The sequence below is a fragment of the Theropithecus gelada genome, chromosome 15 (genome assembly GCF_003255815.1).
Source record: "Theropithecus gelada isolate Dixy chromosome 15, Tgel_1.0, whole genome shotgun sequence".
NCBI classification, from domain to species: domain Eukaryota; kingdom Metazoa; phylum Chordata; class Mammalia; order Primates; family Cercopithecidae; genus Theropithecus; species Theropithecus gelada.
The window spans coordinates 9,256,155-9,277,663 of NC_037683.1; the positions used below are offsets into that span (position 1 = coordinate 9,256,155).

Sequence of the window (21,509 nt, forward strand, 5' to 3'; positions counted from 1 at the left end):
AGCCGGGGAGCACGACCGGCGGAACTCGGATGGCGCCCAGCGGTCGCGGGCAGGATCGCAGGGCGAAGCCGAGCCGGGCCCAGCCCTGGCAGGGAGGGGCAGGCCCGCCTGAGTCTCGGATCTGGCGGGCTCGATCCCCCACTCCCCCACTCCGCCGGGGCCGCCTACTGGACATCGCCCGAGTCGGCCTGGCAGTCGTGCCCTGGGACGCGCCGAGGTCCTCCGAGCCCGCAGGGGGCGCTGTCGCCATGCGGGCCACCCTCAGTCGGCGCGGGCAGGAAGTACGAGGGTCACTTCCGGCGGGGGCGCGGCTTGGGCTGAGGAGCGGACCCGGCCGGGCGCAAGGGCTGGACCAAGGGAGCAGGTGGGTTCCGCGGCCGCCGGAGCGCTCCGGTCGGCGTCTGGGCATCTCGGCCTCGGCTGAAAGCGCGACCGCCCTGCTGCGCGGGGCCCGCGGCGATGCCGTTCCTGCACGGCTTCCGGAGGATCATCTTCGAGTACCAGCCGCTGGTGGATGCGATTCTGGGCTCCCTGGGGATCCAGGACCCCGAGCGGCAGGAGTCTCTGGACCAGTAAGTCGCCCCCTCCCGTGAGCTGGCCGAGGCCGCTCCGACCCTGCGGCGTCCCACTTTATCACCACAAGCCGGGCGGGGTGGATGCGTCCCCCTTGACAGAGGAAGGGACGGGCGGAAGCCGGGGTTGCGTGGCTCCGAGCTCGCGCTGCCCCGCGCGGATCGCACTCCCGCCCCTTGCATGGCGGAGGCGAAGGGCAGGGAGGGCCCGAGGGCGGAGGCTCGCGGGGTGTCGCAGGGCCTGCGCCTCAGCCCCACCCTGTCGCCTGCCTGTGCTGTGCTACCCCCTGGCGTGGCAGGGGCGCAGGGTGGAATCCGTGAGGCCTCAGATGTTACCCCAGAGCAGTGTGAAGGTGGCCTTTTGTAGCAGAGTTTGCGTTTTTATAGACAAGAGCTGGTCTGTCGTGGACCTGCAGGAAAGGTGTCGGGAGCGAATCCGCATTCACTGCCCATGGTACTAGGCGCCTGGGGTCCATCACTGGCTCAGCAAAATCCCCGCCTTGGCGCGTGTGCTCCAGAGGAGAGACTGACAAGTAATTGTGCGGCGGCACGCGAGGTGGAAGGGAGGAGAGAGCACAGGGAAGGGGCTCAGGTGTTTGCGGGGGTTGTCAGTTGGAATTTACAACGCGTGGTGATGAGTCGTTTCCCCATCCAGGGACTCGGGTGGAAACGTAGGCTTTCTTCATCATTTCGGCTAAAGGCCTCCATGTGAGAGGAGGGGGGAGGCTGTGTTGCTGTCCTGGCTGCAGGGGTTGCGGGGGCTGGGGTCCTACAGCTTTGAGGGTGAAGGGCTTTCTGAGGAAGGAGCATCAAAGTCGGGCTTGGGCTCTTGGCCTCCAGGGTTCCCTTCAGTCCCAGCAGCCCAGGTGTGTGAGGCTTTGTACCCAAGTCTGCGACCAAACTCTGGGCAACGCGGGAGGAGAGCGCGGACAGACCCAGCCCATTCTCCGCAAATCCGAGTCTGCTCCCGTCTTAAGAGATGCAGCCTGGCCCTCTCTCGAGTTCAGAGCTTCTCCCAAGCCTCTGTGACCCACAGAGCCAGGGCCCTGCTTGCGGATGATTCCAGCAGGACACTAAAGCCCACCAACCCACAGGCTGCCCAATCAGCCGGTCCCACAGCTGTGCCTACCCTCAGCCTCTCTTCTGCCCCAGGCCCAGTTATGTCGCCAGCGAGGAGAACCGAATCCTTGTTCTCACTGAGCTGCTGGAGAGGAAAGCCCACTCTCCCTTTTACCAGGAAGGCGTGAGCAACGCCCTGCTCAAGATGGCTGAGCTGGGGCTGACCCAGGCGGCCGACGTTCTCTTGCGGCATGGGGCCAATCTCAACTTTGAAGGTCAGCGAGAGCCCCGGGGGTGGGCAGGCGACTTAAACGTGGCTCTGCGCCGGGTGGGCGTCTATGTCCCCAGCCTTGGCTTTTACCATCCTCTGAGGAGTGACTTCCCCCCCCCCCTTTATTTCCTGGGTGGCTGTGACTAAGGAATCTCCCATTGGGTGGCCTCCCAAATCCTGCGGGTTTTCACATGGCTCTCCCCACCTCTGTTCCAAGGGTGGGCGAGTGTTGCTGCTTCTACCATGTGATTGATTAGCAAACTTTCCCCAGCTCCCAGAGTAATCCCCACTTCCATTAATGCGAAAATGCAGCTACTGGCATTGTGCCCAGAGCTAAGGGAAGGTAATTTTCTGCCACTTACTCTGAGCCAATTTGTGTTTTTTTCCTCATGCCATAGGGAGAGGGGAAAACAGGCCGCATTAGGCATAAATCACCACAGAACTCGCTGGCTTCCAGCTCCTGAGTGCGAGGGATGGAGATGGAGCCACGCTCCTTTCTCTCTGTTTTTCGCCCCAGGGAGGGCAGGGTTAGTAGGGAGACAGGCAGGGCTGCCTTGTGACCTAATGGGGGCCTGAGACAGCCAGGCATGTCTCCTTTCCCCATCCAAAGACAGGCTTGGAGGCTGGTGGGCTCCTGGAGGGTCAAGGAGCTGAGACGGGAGGGCCAGTTCTGAAGCCAGTGACTTGGAGACCAGCTTGGAGAACCTGGCTGTTACCACCAGGCCTACAGAGCGGAGCAGCCATGGAGTTGCTGCGTAGTGCGGCCTCCCAGCCATTCTGAGAGTGCGCGCCCCATTTTATGGTCCCTTCTTACAGAAGAGGAAATTAAAGCCCCAACAGCTTCAGTAGTGTGCCCACTAGAACACCCCGAGGGCCCTCTAGTATCTGGTGAGGACAGCTCTGTCCTAACCCTTGATGGTGACAGGAGGCTGGGCCTCTGCTTCTGGACACTTTAGGTAGGAGTTTGGGGCTGGGCTCTGGGTCCAGGGGCCCCATGAGAATGCGGATAGGCAGGACCCACACGAGCTTCGTCTGTGCCTTCAGACCCAGTCACCTACTACACGGCCTTGCACATCGCCGTCCTGCGGAACCAGCCGGACATGGTGGAGCTGCTGGTGCATCACGGCGCCGACATTAATCGGAGGGACCGGGTAAGTGCCAGGTCCAGCTTGTTTTGAAGCAGGGTTGGGCAGGGGCCTGAGCAGCTTCCCAAGCCAACCTGGCTGTGCTTGCTTGGCTCAGATCCACGAGAGTAGCCCCTTGGACCTGGCCAGCGAGGAGCCTGAGCGCCTGCCCTGCCTGCAGCGCCTCCTGGATCTTGGAGCTGACGTCAATGCCGCTGACAAGCATGGTGGGTGCCTCCTGCAGGAAAACAGGACAGCTGGGCCCCCAGGCAGCGTTGGGGGGACACCCAGGGTGCCCCAGGACAACAGCTGGGTGGGCTGACTGGATGCTGGCCCTGGCTGGTGGCACAGCATGGCTGGGCACACAGGGGTTCTGCTGACTTGCTGAGTTCGGAGGCTTTAGAGAGACAGTGCAGTCATTGTCCCCGTGCTGGCCCTCAAGGGCCTTCCATAGGAAGAAATAGGGCACGTATGCACTCAGCTTCCAAGAAACAATGGCTTCCCATTGGGAGAGGCCTAGCCAACATTTCAGGTAGCATCCTGGGATCCAGAGAAATCCCACTTTTCTGCTGGGGGCCTTTCTGCTCCCAGTTCTCTGGGTGGAAAGGGAATGACCAGAAGCCCATCACCCTCAGCCCTCACCCGAGCTGAGAGCTGTCTCTGAAAGTTCATCTTCTGATCCTGAGTGTCTGGATTTCTGCCACCTCCTCTGGGTTGCCCTGACCTGGGCTTCCTGGCCTCCTGCTCCTCCTCGCTCTCCCTCCCTCCCTAGGAAAGACTGCTCTGCTCCATGCTCTGGCCAGCAGCGATGGGGTACAGATCCACAATACTGAGAACATCCGGCTCCTGCTGGAAGGAGGTGAGGCTGGCGCGCTCCTAGGCCTTGTCCTCTCACCCGCCCCTTCAATGTGTGCCATTGCTTTGCCGGGGTTGAAGACCTTCTCCCAGTGTCTCTTGTTCTATGGCTCTTCTAGGGGCAGACGTCAAGGCCACCACCAAGGATGGGGACACAGTGTTCACCTGCATCATCTTCCTACTTGGTGAGACCGTGGGAGGGGACAAAGAGGAGGCCCAGATGATCAACCGCTTCTGCTTCCAAGTCACACGGCTGCTGCTGGCGCATGGGGCCGACCCCAGCGAGTGCCCGGCCCACGAGTCCCTCACCCACATCTGCCTCAAGAGCTTTAAACTGCATTTCCCTCTCCTGCGCTTCCTGCTGGAGTCCGGAGCTGCCTACAACTGCTCCCTGCATGGCGCGTCCTGCTGGTCTGGCTTTCACATCATCTTTGAGAGGCTCTGTTCCCACCCAGGCTGCACAGAAGACGAGAGCCATGCGGACCTCCTGCGCAAAGCCGAGACCGTCCTGGATCTCATGGTGACCAACTCTCAGAAACTCCAGCTGCCTGAAAACTTCGATATCCACCCTGTGGGCAGCCTGGCAGAAAAGATCCAGGCCCTCCACTTCTCCTTGAGGCAGCTGGAGAGCTATCCCCCGCCCCTCAAACACCTGTGCCGTGTGTCCATCCGGCTCTACCTTCAGCCGTGGCCTGTGGATGTGAAGGTCAAAGCCCTGCCTCTGCCTGACAGGCTGAAGTGGTACCTCCTTAGTGAGCACAGTGGCTCCATGGAAGATGACATCTGACGGGTCTCAGGCTACAGGAACAGGGGACATGGGCAGCTTAGGTCAGCCTGTTGGTAGAACCTGGGACAGCCTTAGAGGAGGGTCTTTTTGATCTGGGAGATGAGACGGGATCCTTCATGAGAAAAGCCAGCCAGGTAGAGCCTGAAGCTGTGATCACTCCAGTGGTGAAGGGTGTGGCTCTGTGTCTTCCAGAGAGACTGCTCCCTTCCCTCCAGCAGCACTCCAAGTCCCACCCATGTTGGACAAAGGAACAGGGCTTGGACTGAAGTCATGTTTATACCCTCTGAATTGGAGGGCAGTGCCAGGGCATTTACAGAAGCTGGGAAGGACCAAGCCTCAACATCCCCAGGGCTGCAGGGGTCTTGTTTGCTGCACGTGGCAGTATAGCTGGAGAGGAAGCCTGGGGCGCGTCCTGTGCGGTGCCAAGGCCCCACCCCTGCCCCTTTTCCTTCCAGGTTCTGTTGCAGCAGTGTTTCTGGTGGGCTCAGGGGGAGGAGACACTAAGGGCCCCACAGGCTTGTCTTCATGGTGTTGCAAGCCAAGCTGGCCCCTGCCTGTTCCTGTAGCTTTGGGGCCAGGTCAGCCATGGCCCCACCTACCAGAACTGTGCTCTGCTGGCAGCTGTGCTCGTGCCAAACCCAGGGCCTCAGCGACCATGACTTCTGCTAAAAAGCAATCATGAGTGCGCGGCTGGGGACAGACCTCTCTGTTGTCTCCTGTTGAGGGGCTCTCTTTGGAGCAACCTAAGAGCCGACTGTACCACCCAACTGTGAGCCCTCAGTCCCTTCCAGGTTGCATCGGTCATTGTGAATTGTGGAAACGCCTCTGGGGATAAGCTGAGGTGACTAAATGATATATTTATAAGATTAAACTGACTTGGCCTTAACGGTCCTTGTATAAAATTTCTGCCCCGGCCCTCCACAGTTCAGGATAGAGGCTCCCACAGCAGCTGGTAAGGAAGGGGGTGGCAGGTGTGAGGAGATGCTGTGTTTGGGGGATTGCTTCCAAGTCCCTGCAAAGAAGCACCACTCTAGACTAGCGAGGTCCTCCACAGTGTTGAGGTCCCATTTTATTATTTTTTTTTTCGAGACAGTCTGTCACCCAGGTTGGAGTGCAATGGTGCAATCTCGGCTCACTGGGACTTCTGCCTCCCAGGTTCAAGCAGTTCTCCTGCCTCAGCCTCCTGAGTAGCTGGCATTACAGGTGCCCGCCACCATGCCTGACTGATTTTTGTATTTTAGTAGAGACGGGGTTTCGCCATGTTGGCCAGGCTGGTCTCAAATTCCTGACTTCAGGTGATTCACCTGCCTCGGCCTTCCAAAGTGCTGGGATTACAAAGGCATGAGCCACTGTGCCCCGGCCCCATTTTATTTTATTTTTATTTTTCGGGATGGAGTCTCACTCTGTCACCTAGGCTGCAGTGCAGTGGCGCAGTGTCGGCTCACTGCAAGCTCCGCCTCCTGGGTTCACACCATTCTCCTGCCTCAGCCTCCCAAGTAGCTAGCTGGGGCTACAGGCGGCCCACCACCACGCCCGGCTTTTTTTTTTTTTGTATTTTTAGTAGAGACGGGGTTTCACCGTGTTAGCCAGGATGGTCTCAATCTCCTGACCTCGTGATCTGCCCGCCTCAGCCTCCCACAGCGCTGGGATTACAGGCGTGAGCCACCGCGCCCGCCCCATTTTATTTTTTAATTTAATGCCTGCCAAGGAGCAGCCTCAAGCCCAGAGAAGAACAAGGCTTCAGGGAGCTTCCCTGCTGCAGGCTGTTGTCACGCTTTAAGGGTCCCAGGCTTCCACTGCCAAGCAGGACTTGGCACGTGAGCACCCCCAACCACAGCACCATCAGGCAGCACCCATGGGTTCCACCAGCCCAGCTCTGTCCCTCCCCTAGGTCAAGACCACACTGAAGTCTTCAAGTTCCCAACAACCAGGTTGGGGGTGGTTTCCTTCCTCTTCAGGCAGCCAGGCCCATGGCTGGAAGGCTAGGCTGGAGGCCCAGGGAATCGGCTACTGATGTGACCACCGTATTCCCACATGGGGAGCCCTGGAGCCCCTTCCACCCAATCCCATCTCACAGGGCAGCAGGGCCTGGGCTCCTGCCTCACCGCTGGTTCAGCAGCACCCTCCCCCCACCGGGTCCCACCTTGCCTTTTGAAGAAGAATCCGCATAATGAGTGGACGGCAGACAGCTATATTTAGTGGTGCCTCGACACTCACGAACCGCCAGCGTGGCGCCTGGATCTTGCCCAGCTGCCAGCTCCCCCCACCCGGACTGTGGTTCCTCAGTTTCTCCTGCCAGCCCTGGCTCATCTCAGGGCAAAGCTATAGACGTGGTAGATCTCATCGGGGAGGTTCTCCTGCCTCTCCTCAGCCAGGAGGCTGAGGCCTGCGCTGCAGATGATCCTGCGGACCACATCAAGGTCCCGGCACACACTGCTGTCCACGTCATCCAGAATCACGCCCTCCTGGGCCATGTTGTCTTTGATGACGATGATACCGTTGGGGCGGAGGCTGCCCTTGCAGCGCCGCAGGAACTCGGCCAGGTGCTGATCGGTGAGGTGGCCTGGGGAGGGCAGAAGCAAGGTTACCAGTGCACAATGCAAGGGGATGCTGGCCACCAGATGGGATGTATTTCTCAGCCGTGCTGAGCCCTTCATTTGTGCCCAGCATTTTGTGTGGCATTTAGTAAATCCCGACAGATTTACTAAACCCCATTTCATAGAAGAGGAAACTGTGGCTCAGAGATCTTCTACCTAAAGACACATTAAGCCAGAATTTAACTTGATGGGGTGACTTCCAAGTCCTGCCTGATACCTACACACCATGATGCCCCACCCCTGCCAGGCTTGGATCAGAGGAGTGAACCTGGGCTAAGAGTTTGGCATTGCAGGAGCCTCTGGACAGACTGCCTTCCCTACACTAGAAGTCCCCACAGAGGCTTCTGAGACCACAAAATACAAGGCCAGACCTAGCGTGTCCACAGCAGGCCTGTGCTGCCCACCTCAGGAGGTGGCCGACTGCTGCTAGTGGCCTGCCACCAGGTCAGCAGCCCAGGGCACAGCGCTTGAGGTGTACTGTTAGGCTAAGAGGGTGCAGGGCTAGACACAAAGCTTAAATTTTTCATCTTATTAAAAATAAAACCCTTATAAAACTCTCACTTTGAATGCAGTAAGTTATTGGCCATTAAAATTTAACAAAAAACTGCACCCAAATGGATGGTAGCAGGTATTCAACTGAAACAAAACCTGGAAGAAATCTACCTTTTAGGCTGAGCCCGTCCCTCAGTTCTGGGAAGCGCGGGGTGGGGGTGGGGGTGGGGGTGGGCGTGGGGGGATTGGAGAATCCTCACTGGCTTACTTGCTGCAGGAGCGCAAAGCCCTGGTCTTGACACCTTATGGGGCACCCGAGTGGCAGGAGACGTACAGGTGGGCAGGGAAGGGCGGCGGGACCCTCACCTATCACCCACTGGATCCAGATGACGTCGTAAGAGTCCGGCTCTGGGGTGAAGTCCTGGAGCCCACAACAGAAGTAGTTCCTCACCCTCTTGCCCTCCTCCCCCAGGTAGGTCTTGGCTTGAACCAGGAAGTCCTCCGTTATGTCGACCATATCCACCTCTCTGAACAGCGGCAGGAGCAGCCGCTTGGTGATCCTCCCAATGCCAGCTCCACAGTCCAGGGCACAGGACGTTCCTGTCTTGTTCGGGCCTTCCTGAAAAGCAGAGGCATGTAACCTATCAGAGAGACCCTGTCGCCGCACGTGGGGGCCCTTCCTCATGAGCCCTGGGACTTAGACTCAAGTCAGGATTCCAGGGCTCTGCACAAGCTGAGCACTGGCGGGGAGGTCTGTGCTGGCTGCCAGCTTGTACAGAGTCCTGATTCAAGGGGATAAGCGTGGAAGGACACCCTGCTGGGCCACATATTCCTTTATCTTTGAAAGTTTTTGTAGAGACAGGATCTCATTCTGTTGTCCAGGCTGGAATGCAGTAGTGGGATCACGGCTCACTGTAGCCTCGGACCCCTGGGCTCAAGCCATCCTCCATCTTCCCGCCTCAGCCTCCCAAGTAGCTGGGACGACAGGCATGTGCCACCATGCCCAACTCTTTATTTTTATTTTTTGTAGAGACAGGGCCTCAGTCTGTTGCCCAGGCTGGTCTCAAATTCCTGGGCTCAAGCAGTCCTCCCACCTTGAAATCCCAAAGAGCTGGATAACAGGAGTGAGCCGCTGCCCCAGCCCTGGGCCACACATTTCTAACATGAAAGCTAATTTCCACTTAAAGGTGATAACTTGAACAGGTACACTAATCTCTCCTGAGTCTCCAAGTAAACAACGGCAGAGAGGAGCAGGGAGAATGGAAGTAGGACAATGGGTGAACAAGGGTGCGGAGAGGGAACGCGGAGGGAGGGGAGGCGCTGGATGGAGCAGCTGGCCAACAGCAGCCTCCAGTGCCAGCCATGAGAGACAAGAAGGTGGGGGACTCCAGGCCCGGGGGTCCCAGCCTAGTACAGAAAAGGCTGGGGGTGGAGCAGAGGGTAGAAACCATGGCATGTAACTAGGAGTTTTCATCCAGAATGGCCAACACCCTCAGCCCAAACACCCATGGGCATGGCAGGAGAGCAAGGGTTTTGTCCCTGGCAAAACCCAACAGTTGAAGAAAAGTTTGCCCAATTCGGGCACCTCAGTTCTGCCTAACAGCCAGCTCCTGTCTGGTAACCTTGAGGCTAAGTCCACAATCTAGAAGTTACCCCACTGTGCCCACCCAGCCCAGCTCCTCAAGGCTTTGGGGTAGGTACCAAGAGGCAGCCAACGACCCTGCAGTGTTACATGTAAAAGGTGGCACCCCACATGGACTCGGCAGTGCCACCAGAGCCACAGCCTCTCCTGGAGAGCACGCCAGACCTGCCTACCCTCAAAAACCTCTGCAGAAACTTCCGGGAGCTGTTGATGTCGATGCTGGAGATGTGGCCATACCCCCCAAGCATGCCGTCCACCGTGGGTGGGATTTGTTTCCAGTAGGTCTTGGCCTTGGAATAGAATTGCTTCTCGTCTTCTATCACCTCGCTCGTCATGCTGTCACCAACCACGGCTCTGCTCAAGCACCACGATCAGCACCCGCAACTCTCCTGGGTAAGGAAGGGGGTGTGAGTCAGCGGGCCAGGGACCTGGCAGAAAGGCCCCCGGGGCAGAGGGCCAGTCTCACGCCAGGCTTCACAAGTCACACATGCTGCTGAGTGCAGAGGGAAGTCCAGGGTCCCCAAATCTGCTTCTACCCCTTGGATAACAGCATCTTCTGTCTTTTGCACTCAGAGCACCCGCCCCAAGTCCTAGCTTCACGTTCTTTTACATTTTCATTTTTTTTTGGAGTGCAGTGGTGTGATCATAGCTCAATGCAGCCTCCAACTCCAGAGCTCAAGAGACCCTCCCAACTCACCCTCCGGAGCAGCTAGGACTACAGTTGTGTGCCACCATGCCTGGCTAATTATTTTTTGTAGAGATGGGGTCTCACTACATTACAAAGGTTGGTCTTGAACTTCTGACCTCAAGAGATTCTCCCACCTTGGCCTCCCAAAGTGCTGGGATTACGGGTGTGAGCCACTGTGCCTGGACTGGCTTCAAGTTCTTGACATGCTTTATGTGACACCTGACGCAGTGGCTTCTGGGCACAGAAAACCCTGATCAATAAAGAGAAAAGACCGCAAAGCAGAGAACACCAGCAGACCCTGGAGGGCCAGGGAAGTTTCCACGCCTCCCTTCCTCTGGCTCAGAGCACAGCAACAACTCACGGTGGGGTCCAGTCCTCCGTTAATGAGGAGTGGGGACTCTGTGCTGTGAACCAGGCTGTGAACCAGGCAGACAGCCAGGCAGAAAACAATTCTACAGACACAACCACACCTGCAGGGAGGGCTGCAGAGGAGAAGCACCAGTGCCAGCAGAGCACGGAGAGAGGAAGTGGACTCGGATGCGGGGACCAGGGAAGGCATCCCTGAGGAGGGGACGCATAAGCTGAAACCGATGGATGGGCAAGAATAAATGCAGCCAGTGGAGGGCGACAGCTCTGCTCCCGGAGGGACGGACAGACAGCCCTCGTGGCTGCCAGTTCCTGCTCTCACAGTCAACTCCAGCAATTTCGACTGCCTCCTACAGAGCAACGAGTGTGAACCACCCTGAGGCCCAGCAGACAGTGGCCCGGGGAGACCGGTGCTTCCGAAGACTGCTGGCAGCAGTGGAGACGGCAGGGGGATGAGGAGACCGCTGCCACAGCAGAAGGAGAGGGAACTAGAGAGCCTTAGCTGGGTCCTGGCAGCAGAGCCCAGGCCCAACTTGCCCTTCAGGAGAGGGATGACAGTTCAGCGGCTCCACGCTCCAAAGGTGGCCAGCCTGCCATAAGCTTCCCATAGGCACAGTGCTGTCACCAAGGCACACCACGCTTAGGGGCTGTTCTAGTTGCTGTGAGGCTTGCCAAGACCTCAGAGAGCTCTAGCCCAGGAGGACAGGCAAAGAACAAAGGGAACGAAAATACGCAGCAGAAAAATAAGATTCTCATGGAACCATAAAGTGCTAAGGAAACTCAAAGGGCAGAAGAATCCTTTCTGAACAGCAGACAGGGGCAGTGGCCTGGAGGAGGCAGCCCGAGCTGGGCATCTAAAGACAGGGAGTGCTGGAGGGGTGGGGCACAGACAGAGGGAGCAGCTGTGGGACAGCACGGGCCATCAGAGGGCGGAGAGTGGAGGCGGGGAACACAGTGTGGAAGGTGAGCTGGGAAAGGCAGACGGGGCCTGGATGAGGGCGGCCCCGAGTGCATGCTGGCACCAGCTCTCAGCTGATGTGCTTCCCACGCTGCCAGGGCCTACCCTGAAGGGAGGCAGAGTGAGAATGGCAGTGGCCGTGCTGGCTGTCACAGGACAAACAGCAACAGTGGGAGGCAGGAATCCCAGCAGCAGCTGCTGCTACATCCTGATAAACCCATGATAAAGGGAAAATCTCCTCGGTGGAAAACGCGCAGCTGACTGGGAGCTGCAGCTCACCACCTCGCACGTGCCGCCTCCACACAAGGAGAGCAGGGGGCTTCTAGCAAATGCCTGTCGCCAAAGTTGACAAATCGTAGGTCCAAGACCGTCTGCCTGACCCCTGGAGCTACAGGGTCAACACGGAAGAGTCCACATGTGGAACTCGGGCACAGTCCTCAAACACAACTCAAAGCTTAAAACCCTAAGACCCAGGAATGCTCTAGGGGCTTCAAGAGAAGTGGTCAGAGGGAAACAGGAAAACGCCCCGAGAAGGAGCATGAGGCCTTCGGGAAGCAACTATGAGGAAAGAGAAGGGAAACTAAACACAAGACAAGCTGGAGAATTTTCTTTTCTTCTTTGTTTTTTGAGAAAGGGTCTCAGTGTCGCCAGACTAGAGTATGGCTCAGGTGACCCTCCCATCTCGGCCTCGAGGGTAGCTGGGACTACAGGCACACACCGCCACACCTGCCTAACTTTTGTATTTTCTGTAGAGACGGAGTTTTGCCATGTTGCCCAGGCTGGTCTCAAACACCTGGCTGCAAGTGATCCACCTGCCTCGGCCTCCCAAGGTGTTGGGGTTACAGGCGGAAGTCACTGCACCCAGCCAAGATTTTTCATTGGTCAAATTTGTTATTGGCCCCCAGTACATCTTCTGCACTACTATATTCTGAACCTGTCCTGAAAGAGAAGGAACTTTCCAGAAGCAGCAGGCCCACCCCAGCCAGTCAGCTCAAGAATACTTCTAACGAGGCCGGGCGCCGTGGCTCACGCCTGTAATCCCAGCACTTTGGGAGGCCGAGGCGGGCGGATCATGAGGTCAGGAGATAGAGATCATCCTGGCTAACACAGTGAAACTGTTTCTACTAAAAATACAAAAAAATTAGCCGGGCACGGTGGCGCGCACCTGTAGTCCCAGCTACTCAGGAGGCTGAGGCAGGAGAATGGCCTGAACACAGGAGGAGGAGCTTGCCATGAGCCAAGATCGCGCCACTGCATTCCAGCCTGGGCGACAGAGCAAGACTCCGTATCAAAAAAAAAAAAAAAAAGACTTCTAACGGATGCAATTCTCCTTCTGTAACTGGTCGGCCTTTTCCGGAGACCCAGCCAGCCAGTGGGGGCAACAGGGAAAGGCCTGTTGTGGCTGCTGAGAACAGAGGGGATGGGGTCCCTCCTCTCCAACCCTGTGCCTGACTCCTTCTGCAGATTTGAGCTTTCTTCACTGACAAAGTCACACGCCAGCTTTCTGAGGGTCCAGAGAGAGCTGACAAGACCCATGTGCTCTACCGGGGCCCGGTTCTTCTTAGATCCGTGATTGGGTCTTTTCACCCTTAGCAGAACCCTTTGGCTGTGCCTAAAGAGAAGCCTCCTTAAACCTCTCTTCAGATCCTTGTTTTTTTGAGATAGGGTCTTGCTATGTGGCCCAGGCTGGCCTCAAACTCCTGGGCTCAGGCCATCCTCCCCATTCAGCCTCCCAAGTAGCTGAGATTACAGGCATATGACACTGCGCCTGGCTTCCCTCTTCAGATTCTTGAATCCACTCGCAGACTGACCCCTCGCTTTACCTTTCACGCACAGGGTTTGGGCCACAATGAAGAAAGGCAGCGATCACTGCACCAATCAGGGAGCCTTTTGGGGTAACAGGCTGGGGAGGACCTTAGTTCTAATTACTGCACATAACACCCTCCCCGCAAGCTGACCACAGAGCTCCCACACTGGTCTCCCAGCACTGGGAACAACACTGCTGGAAGGAGAGAGCAGCCCATGGCTCAGAAACCCCGTCTCTATCAAAAACACACACATTCTAGTACCTCCCAGCTACTAGGGAGGCTGAGGTGGGAGGATCACTTGGGCAACAGAGTGAGACAGTGTGTCAAAAAAAGAAGAAGAAGAATGAATTCTTGTTCCCACCAGACCTGCCAATCCTCAAGACTGCTAGATCTGCCATGGTGGCTGACGGGGAAAAGGGCCACCCACCTGAATGTCACCATGTAGCTGGGTTTGGTGGCTGCTATGGTCTGACGGGGTAAGGACCAGGTCAGGTGGGCTGCCTGCCCCTCTGCCAGCAGGCTGCAGAGCAACCATGTCACAGCCCTCCATCAGTCACTCAGAGGACGGCATTCAAAACTACAGCTGGGTGCAGTGGCTCATGCCTATAATCTGAGCACTTTGGGAGGCTGAGGTGGGAAGACTCCTTGAGCACAGGAGTTTGAGTCCAGCCTGGACAAGAGCGAGACCCTGTCTCAAAAATAAAACCACTTGGTGGCTGGGAAAATTAAAGACAAAGGTTAGAAAACGAAATACTACTCTTCCACACCATGCTAGCACGACTCCCATTCAGACTGGAGCACGGCGAGAGCAAGCCTGTCTCCCTCTCACCACCCACCAGTCTTGGCAAACTGAAGGTTTTGTATCCAGTTCTATCTCTCGCCTGGCCTGGGAGCTCCTAGAGAGCAATGGCAACATTTGAGATTTATCACTATGCTTCTCTTGCATCCCACGAAACACAGATATTCAACAGAAAGTTCATCTCTGATCAAATGAACAGAATAAATCTGAGGGCAAACGCGTACCGATTAGACCAGTGCCTGACGCCAGGTGGCCATTGACTAATTGGTTGCCAAATAATACCAGAATGGGCTTTGTGCAGCTATAGCCATTTTCCACTTCTAAGAAAATCCTACAGACAAAAGTCCAACCATTCAAAATGGGTAATACTGAAGGCTGTTACCGACAACATAATTTTGTGCTTTACCAAAAGCCTTGTAACATGATTCCTTTAAATGTCAGGGTCCCCTGAATAATCTAATTTACAAGAATTCCACCTACATGCAAATTCTAGGAAAAAGCCAGGGGAGGCACATACTGGCCGGGAAATAGCGAGCCTGACTTTGACATTTGTCCTAACAGCTGATTCATTAATAAATGGGATTCCTAGGGTCCTGGCTACATTCTGTTCAGATTGGAGTGGGGCAGGAGGAGGTCCCTAAGAGTCCGAGGGAACAGCAAGGTCGGTCGGCCAACAGCAGGAGGTCCTGCTACACTCTGCTCCAGAGGACAGATGCCATGTGGCTGCAGGGCCTGGGAGGAGGCCAGGAGCACCCCGGCTTTGTGTGAACTCTAGGCTAGCTCAGAGAGGAAGAGAAACCCCTCACGCCTGGTAAATGCCTGCTCAGCCAGTAAATGTGATCCTACATCCTTTGCGGTCACCTAGCTGCTGCCTCCTCCTCCCCGCCAAGGTGTTCAGACCCACGCAGCTGCCCCAGTTACTGCGTCTCTTCTCCCACGACCCATGGAAGAAAACAGTGCTGAAACTGTCACCGGCAGACTTTTGCAGTCATCTCATCCTACTCATGTTAAGTCTCTACGGAAAAGCCTGCCTAAAAGTGACCGCCACCCTCTAGCAGCCTACTGGACAGAATCCATCCTCTCTGGATCTTTGTGGACAGCAGCAGGCCACATGCAAATGGCAGAGTGCTCTAAGAAAAGGAAAGAAGGGAGAAAGGGAGGGAAGAAGACAAAACAGGGGATACATTTAAAAACTAACAAAGACTCTGATGGAGTCGGATGAACCAGATCTGAATCTTGGCTCTGCTCACCAGCTGTGTAAGCTCAGATAAGACATCAAACCTCACCATTCCTCAGTTCATCTATAAAATGGAGCAGTAATACTGACTTTACAGAAAGCCTGTGATTAAAAGTGCACACGAAAAGCTTAAAGTGCTTTGCACAGTGCCAGGCACATATTCTCTCTTGAGCTTAGAAATTCTCCGTCAAGGCCGGGCGCAGTGGCTCAAGCCTGTAATCCCAGCACTTTGGGAGGCCGAGACGGGTGGATCACGAGGTCAGGAGATCGAGACCATCCTGGCTAACACGGTGAAACCCCGTCTCTACTAAAAAAATACAAAAAAACTAGCCGGGCGAGGTGGCGGGCACCTGTAGTCCCAGCTACTCGGGAGGCTGAGGCAGGAGAATGGCGTAAACCCGGGAGGCGGAGCTTGCAGTGAGCTGAGATCCGGCCACTGCACTCCAGCCTGGGCGACAGAGCCAGACTCCGTCTCAAAAAAAAAAAAAAAAAAAAAAAAATCTCCGTCAAACGAGATTCTTGTCAACTCTGCCCACTATGAGGATCAAATGGGAAAACTGCCTTAGAATGCCATAGAAGCTGTACTGTTGGACACACGTAGGGGACTGTTACTGGTATGCTGGGCGGCCAATCCAGCAGACTCAAACAGCTCTGCAAATCAGCCAGAGTGAGGAGTGAGCTTCCTCTGTCTATAAGCACAGAACCCCCACCGAGAATTTTTAGATGCTATCCTTGTGATCCCAGGGCTTCCGGCCTCCACCAAAACACTCCATGCGTTACTTCCAACCCCCACGCAGTCCTCAGTTTACAGAGAGGAAAACCAGCACACTAAAGGAAATGATGTGTCTTTAAACATACAAACAGGAAGCCGAGAACAGAATTAAGGAGGGATTCCAGGCTCCTTATCCCAGCCCTGGTTCCTCCCAGAGGCTCATCCCATCTCACTGGGCAATCATTCTACACACCACAACCACCGGTTACACTGTCCCTTCCCGCTGTCAGGGCCTCTGACACCAGCTGTGGCAACCACTTAACAATACAGAGGAGAAACCGAAGTCCAGAGAGAGAGATCACACAGTTGGTGGGCAGCAAAGCCTGGGCTTTCCGATATGGCAGCCTCCCTGCAGACAGGCTGACCTTGGCCGCAAGGGCTCTGGGGGTGTCTTTTTTGAGCCGCACCTGTGTCGGGCTGGCGCTGGGGCGGGACCCAAGGTTAAATACGACAGCAACTTCTGTGCAACGGGCACTTCACTGTGCCAGGCTCTGAACTGGGCATTTTACCGATTCCTCCCATCCATCCTCCGAGTGGGCGCTCTCCATATCCCTGTTTCTCGGAGGGGAAACAGGCTCAGAGAAAGGGATTTGCTGCGGTCTGGGGACCCGGGTAGGGGAGTGCCCTGTCTGGGCTTTGAGTGCCTTGACTTTCCTCCTGTACCTCAACCCATGGACTGACTGCTCCGTAGTCCCTGCCCAGGTCCGGCCCGTGGACCGCTTGGGGACGCGCACGTGGGGCCCGTGCCGGCCCGCGCGCACGCGCCGGGTCACGTGACGAGCCGGGGACCACAGGGTGCCGAAGCAGTTAGGGGTCGCGGCCTCCCCTCTCCCGGCGGCTGCCTACCCTTCGCACCGCCTCGCGCTACTCACTCCGCGCGGGGGCTCCCGGGACCGAGAGAAGAAGATGGGGAAGAGGAAGGGACGGCGGCAGCGGCGGAGACCCTACAAGGTAACCGCAGCTCCGCCACACCACGACCAGACGCGACAGCTCGCGGCGCGCGCTGCCTTTGTCCGCTAACGTCACTTCCGAGCGTTTGGGGGCGGGGCCACGACTGGCCCCACCCCCTCGTTCAGCTCGCCCCCCTCCCGCGGGCTCCGGATTTAGCCTGACTTCCTTTGAAAAATAATTTAACTTAATTTTTTTTTTTTTAAATTGAGACAGAATCTTGCTCTGTCAACCCGGCTGGAGTGCAGTGGCGCGATCTCGGCTCACTGCAACCTCCGCCTCCCAGGTTCCAGCGATTCTCCTGCCTCTGCCTCCAGAGTAGCTGGGACTACAGGTGTGAGCTACCACACCCAGCTAATTTTTGTATTTTTAGTAGAGACGGGTTTTCACCATGTTGGCCAGGCTGGTCGCGAACTCCTGACTTCAAGTGATCTCCCGCCTCTGCCTTCCGAAGTGTTGGGATTATAGGCGTAAGCCACTGCGCCCAGCCTAATTTGACTTCCTTCCTTCCTTCCTTCCTTCCTTCCTTCCTTCCTTCCTTCCTTCCTTCCTTCCTTCCTTCCTTCCTTCCTTCTTTCCTTCCTTCCTTCCTCCCTCCCTCCCTCCCTTCCTCCCTCCCTTCTTTCCTTTCTTTCTTTCTTTCTTTTTGAGACGGAGGCTTGCTCTGTCGCCCAGGCTGGAGTGCAGTGGCCTATCTCAGCTCACTGCAAGCTGAGTCTCCCGGGTTCCCACCATTCTCCTCCCTCAGCCTCCCAAGTAGCTGGGACGACTGGCGCCCGCCACCACGCCCAGCTAATATTTTTTGTATTTTTAAAGTAGAGATGGGGTTTCACCTTGTTAGTCAGGATGGTCTCGATCTTCTGACCTCGTCATCCGCCCGCCCTGGCCTCCCAGAATGCTGGGATTACAGGCGTGAGCCACCGCGCCCGGCCTAATTTGACTTCTTTAAAAAAAAAATTACAGACGGGGTCTCACCCTGTTGCCCAGGCTGATCTTGAATCCTGGCCTCAAGCCAGGCTTCCACTTTGGCCTTCCAGACTGCTGGGATTACAAGCGTGAGCCACCGCGCCCAACACAGGTTACAGCTCAAAACTTGACTAAATTGACTTTTGGGAATCTGGAAGGACCTCCCAAACTGAAAAGAGCCGCGGCGTTGCCCTCTCTCCATCCCCAGCACGAACAACAGTTCGTTTGGAGGCTACAGGCTGGGCTTTGAGTAAGAAGGGAAAAAAAGCCATTGGTCCTCAAATCCACCCATCTCCATTAGCATCTTAAAATAATACAGACCCCCCCAAAATAAATAAAATGAAAAGAAATACTCCTGGCAGTGCCATGGGATTCCCACCCAAATAAGCAGAACAAGCCCATGAAATTTCCATTCCAAAAGCATGCCCCTTCCCTCGGCTCCTCCCGTGCAAAGAAATTCTGGAGCTATCTCCGAGGCAGCAGTGATGGAAACACGAGCTTGCAGGTGGGTAGAGCCTGTTAACATCTCCGAGCTTCAGACTCCTGCCAGAAGAAGTTGAGCAATGTAATCATTACTCAACTTCTGATGTTCTGAGAGGATTAAACTTGTGGGACACTGCACGTCAGACCTTCAGCTCAGCACCTGCAGTGGGTTCTCAGGAAATGGAAGCTATTATAATGACAATATTCACCCTAAGGTCATTTTTCCTAAACTATTAATAACATCCTGGTCTTGGCAGGGTGCAGTGGTGCACAACTGTAACCCCAGCATTCTGGGATGCCAAGGCGGGGGGATCACCTGAGGTCAGGAGTTTGAAACCAGCCTGGCCAACATGGCAAAAGCCTGTCTCTACTAAAAATACAAAATTAGCCAGACATGGTGGTGCATGCCTGCAGTCCCAGCTACTCGGGAGGCTGAGGCAGGAGAATCGCCTGAACCTGGGAGGTGGAGGTTGCAATGAGCCTAGATCACACCATTGCTTTCCAGCCTGGGTGACAACAGCAAAACTCCGTCTCAAAAATAAATAAATAAAATAATAATATTCTGGCGTTAGGTTTCCAATGCCTTCCTCTGAGCGGTGCACACAGAAGGTGCTTAAAGTGTGTTTGCTCTAAATGTACTGAAAGCTACGGGAGAAAGGGGATGCCAAAAAGCCCCATCTGCATTGAGTCTGCAGAACGTGTGTATGTGCGTATTATTTGGCATCCCCTCTAGACTATTCTAGGTCCCAACTGCTACCCCTGGTCTGAGCAAGCTTCATTTTCTGTGTCTCTATGCAAAGGGATTGATCCTGGGCAATTTCAGTTGCTGGGGGTGTCTGGAATCCTCCACCAGGGGGCAGCTCTGGTCCAAACTTTGCATGCCTAAAAATCCAGCCCTATCTTATTTCCTGTCAACAGAAGAGCAAGCCCCTTCCCCACACCCAGACTCCAAGGCCTTCCCAGGGCTGGCCAGCTTCCTGACCTCAAAGCCTCTGGCATCTCTGAATTCCCAAGCCTAGCACATAGTAGTTGCTTGATAAATGATTGCAGAGTGCAAGGTCTGGAGGGCTCTTTAGAAACATCTAGTTAGGCCGGGTGTGGTGGCTCATGCCTGTAATCCCAGCACTTTGGGAGACCGAGGCGGGTGGATCACAAGGTCAGGAGATTGAGACCATCCTGACTAACACGGTGAAACCCCATCTCTATTAAAAATACAAAAACATTAGCTGGGCGTGGTGGCGGGCACCTGTAATCCCAGCTACTCGGGAGGCTGAGGCAGGAGAATGGCATGAACCCGGGAGGCAGAGCTTGCAGTGAGCCAAGATCACGCCACTGCACTCCAGCCTGGCTGACGGAGCGAGACTCCATCTCAAAAAAACAAACAAACAAAAAACCATCTAGTTAATCTGGTGTTTCTCAGCCATTAAAAAAAAGTCACATACCCTTTAAATAAATACAAAAATATCTCCCTCCCCCACTCAATATTGTAGCTCTCCAAGAAAGTATGTCCCTCCATCCCTGGTGAGAAGCATTGACAGAAAATAGAATATATCTTTGGCGACGTGTCCTCTAGTGAGTCACTCTGTTATTTGAATTACAAAGTCGTTTCTTCATTTTCAAATTATGAAGCTATGCCATGCCAGTGAAATACTCATGTAAATGACCTTTGTCTCCCACCCCAGCTTCACAATACTCTATGAGCTTCCTCTCGGCCCTCTCCCAGCCAAGACTCAGAGATAAGGTCCAGGGAGTCCTGAGAAAAAAGACGCTTCTCCAGTATCACACAGCAAAACAGCAGACCATGGACTTGAAAGTGGGTATGTTAATTTCTTTCTTTCTTTCTTATTTTCTTCTCTTCTCTTCTCTTTTCTTTTCCTTTCTGGAGATGGAGTCTCACTGTGTAGGCTGGAGTGCAGTGGCACGATCTCAGCTCACTGCAACCTCCGCCTTCCGGGTTCAAGCAATTCTCCTACCTCAGCCCCCCAAGTAGCTGGGACTACAGGCACACGCTGCCACACCTGGCTAATTTTTTTGTATTTTAGTAGAGACGGGGTTTCACCATGTGGCCCAGGCTGGTTACGAACTCCCGAGCTCAGGCAATCCGCCTGCCTCGGCCTCCCAAAGTGCTAGGATTACAGGCATTAGCCACTGCAACCTGGCCTCTTTTTTTTTTTTTTTTTTTTTTTTTTGAGACAGAATCTCAAATGATCCGTGTAATGGATTAGAGTTGGAGATGTCAGCATGAGCTCATGTTTAGCTTAATATAAGTACAGATGGTTACCTATAGAAATATTTATAGATCTGTGTGTGTATAATAGTAAACACACACATTTGTCTGCCAGCTGAGACTGCCTGAAAGAAATGACATCTCAATAGCAAGAAGCACACCTAGCACCCAGGCCTTGAATCATTATTATTATTACTGTTTTTGAGATGGAGTCTCACTCTGTCACCCAGGCTGGAGTGCAGTGGCATGATCTCAGCTCACTGCAATCTCCGCCTCCCAGGGTCAAGCGATTCTCCTGTCTCAGCCTCCCAAGTAGCTGGGATTATAGGTGCACACCACCACGCCCGGCAAATTTTTGTATTTTTAGTAGAGACGAGGTTTCATCATGTTGGCCGGGCTGGTCTTGAACTCCTGACCTCAGGTGATCCGCCCGCCTCGGCCTCCCAAAGTGCTGGGATTACAGGCATGAGCCACCGTGCCTGTAATTTCTAGGTCCATTGTATTCTGACTGCCTGCTTTTGGGGTGGAAGTTCTACTTCCAGAGCCACCCAGCCTGAGCCTCTCAGATCTGGAAGGCCTGGCTGCCCTCGTCAGAGTCCCAGTGCCCTGGGTGGTTATGGCATCCAGGACACAATAGCCTCACCCTCAGTCCCCAGGCCTTGGTGCCCACTGCTCTTCAGGTGCCCAGGGGTGAGGCGCGGATCACAATGACCCTGAAACAGCCCAGAGGCAGCAGGGAGGGGCTGGGAGAGGCACCAGGCAGGGATGATGGGCTCTCCCAAGGGCTAGCCTGCCTGTAGAGAGCTCTAAACTCACAGGACCTTCTCAGGCCCTGCCCAGAAGCCCACCAGGGTGAGT

The 21,509-nt window shown here is 55.2% G+C and overlaps 2 protein-coding genes across 15 annotated transcripts in view; one reads left to right on the forward strand and one right to left on the reverse strand.

Moving 5' to 3' along the window:
* Window positions 1-7,822, forward strand: ASB6 (ankyrin repeat and SOCS box containing 6). 4 transcript variants are annotated; one of them, XM_025359529.1, is made up of 6 exons: window positions 1-572; window positions 1,725-1,906; window positions 2,947-3,053; window positions 3,145-3,253; window positions 3,799-3,885; window positions 4,001-7,822. In XM_025359529.1, exons 1-6 carry the CDS (start codon window positions 460-462, stop codon window positions 4,666-4,668), a joined length of 1,266 nt encoding a protein of 421 aa, XP_025215314.1. In that variant the 5' UTR covers window positions 1-459; the 3' UTR covers window positions 4,669-7,822. The 4 variants fall into 4 exon arrangements, with proteins under 4 accessions (XP_025215314.1, XP_025215315.1, XP_025215317.1 ...); XM_025359530.1 differs by lacking the exon at window positions 3,799-3,885; XM_025359532.1 differs by lacking the exon at window positions 3,145-3,253.
* NTMT1 (N-terminal Xaa-Pro-Lys N-methyltransferase 1) overlaps window positions 6,839-21,509 on the reverse strand; it is a 26,997-nt gene continuing 12,326 nt past the window's right edge. For 2 of the 11 annotated variants that reach the window (XM_025359536.1, XM_025359537.1), the window contains exons 2-4: window positions 9,573-9,788; window positions 8,124-8,376; window positions 6,839-7,231 (exon numbers count right to left, since the gene is read on the reverse strand). In XM_025359536.1, the coding sequence (XP_025215321.1) occupies window positions 6,975-7,231; window positions 8,124-8,376; window positions 9,573-9,734 (672 nt within the window). In that variant the 5' untranslated portion in view covers window positions 9,735-9,788 and the 3' untranslated portion in view covers window positions 6,839-6,974. Of the gene's footprint in view, window positions 7,232-8,123; window positions 8,377-9,572; window positions 9,789-16,873; window positions 17,043-21,509 lie in introns of those variants that run through there. The other 9 variants (XM_025359539.1, XM_025359534.1, XM_025359540.1 and 6 more) reach the window with 9 other exon arrangements.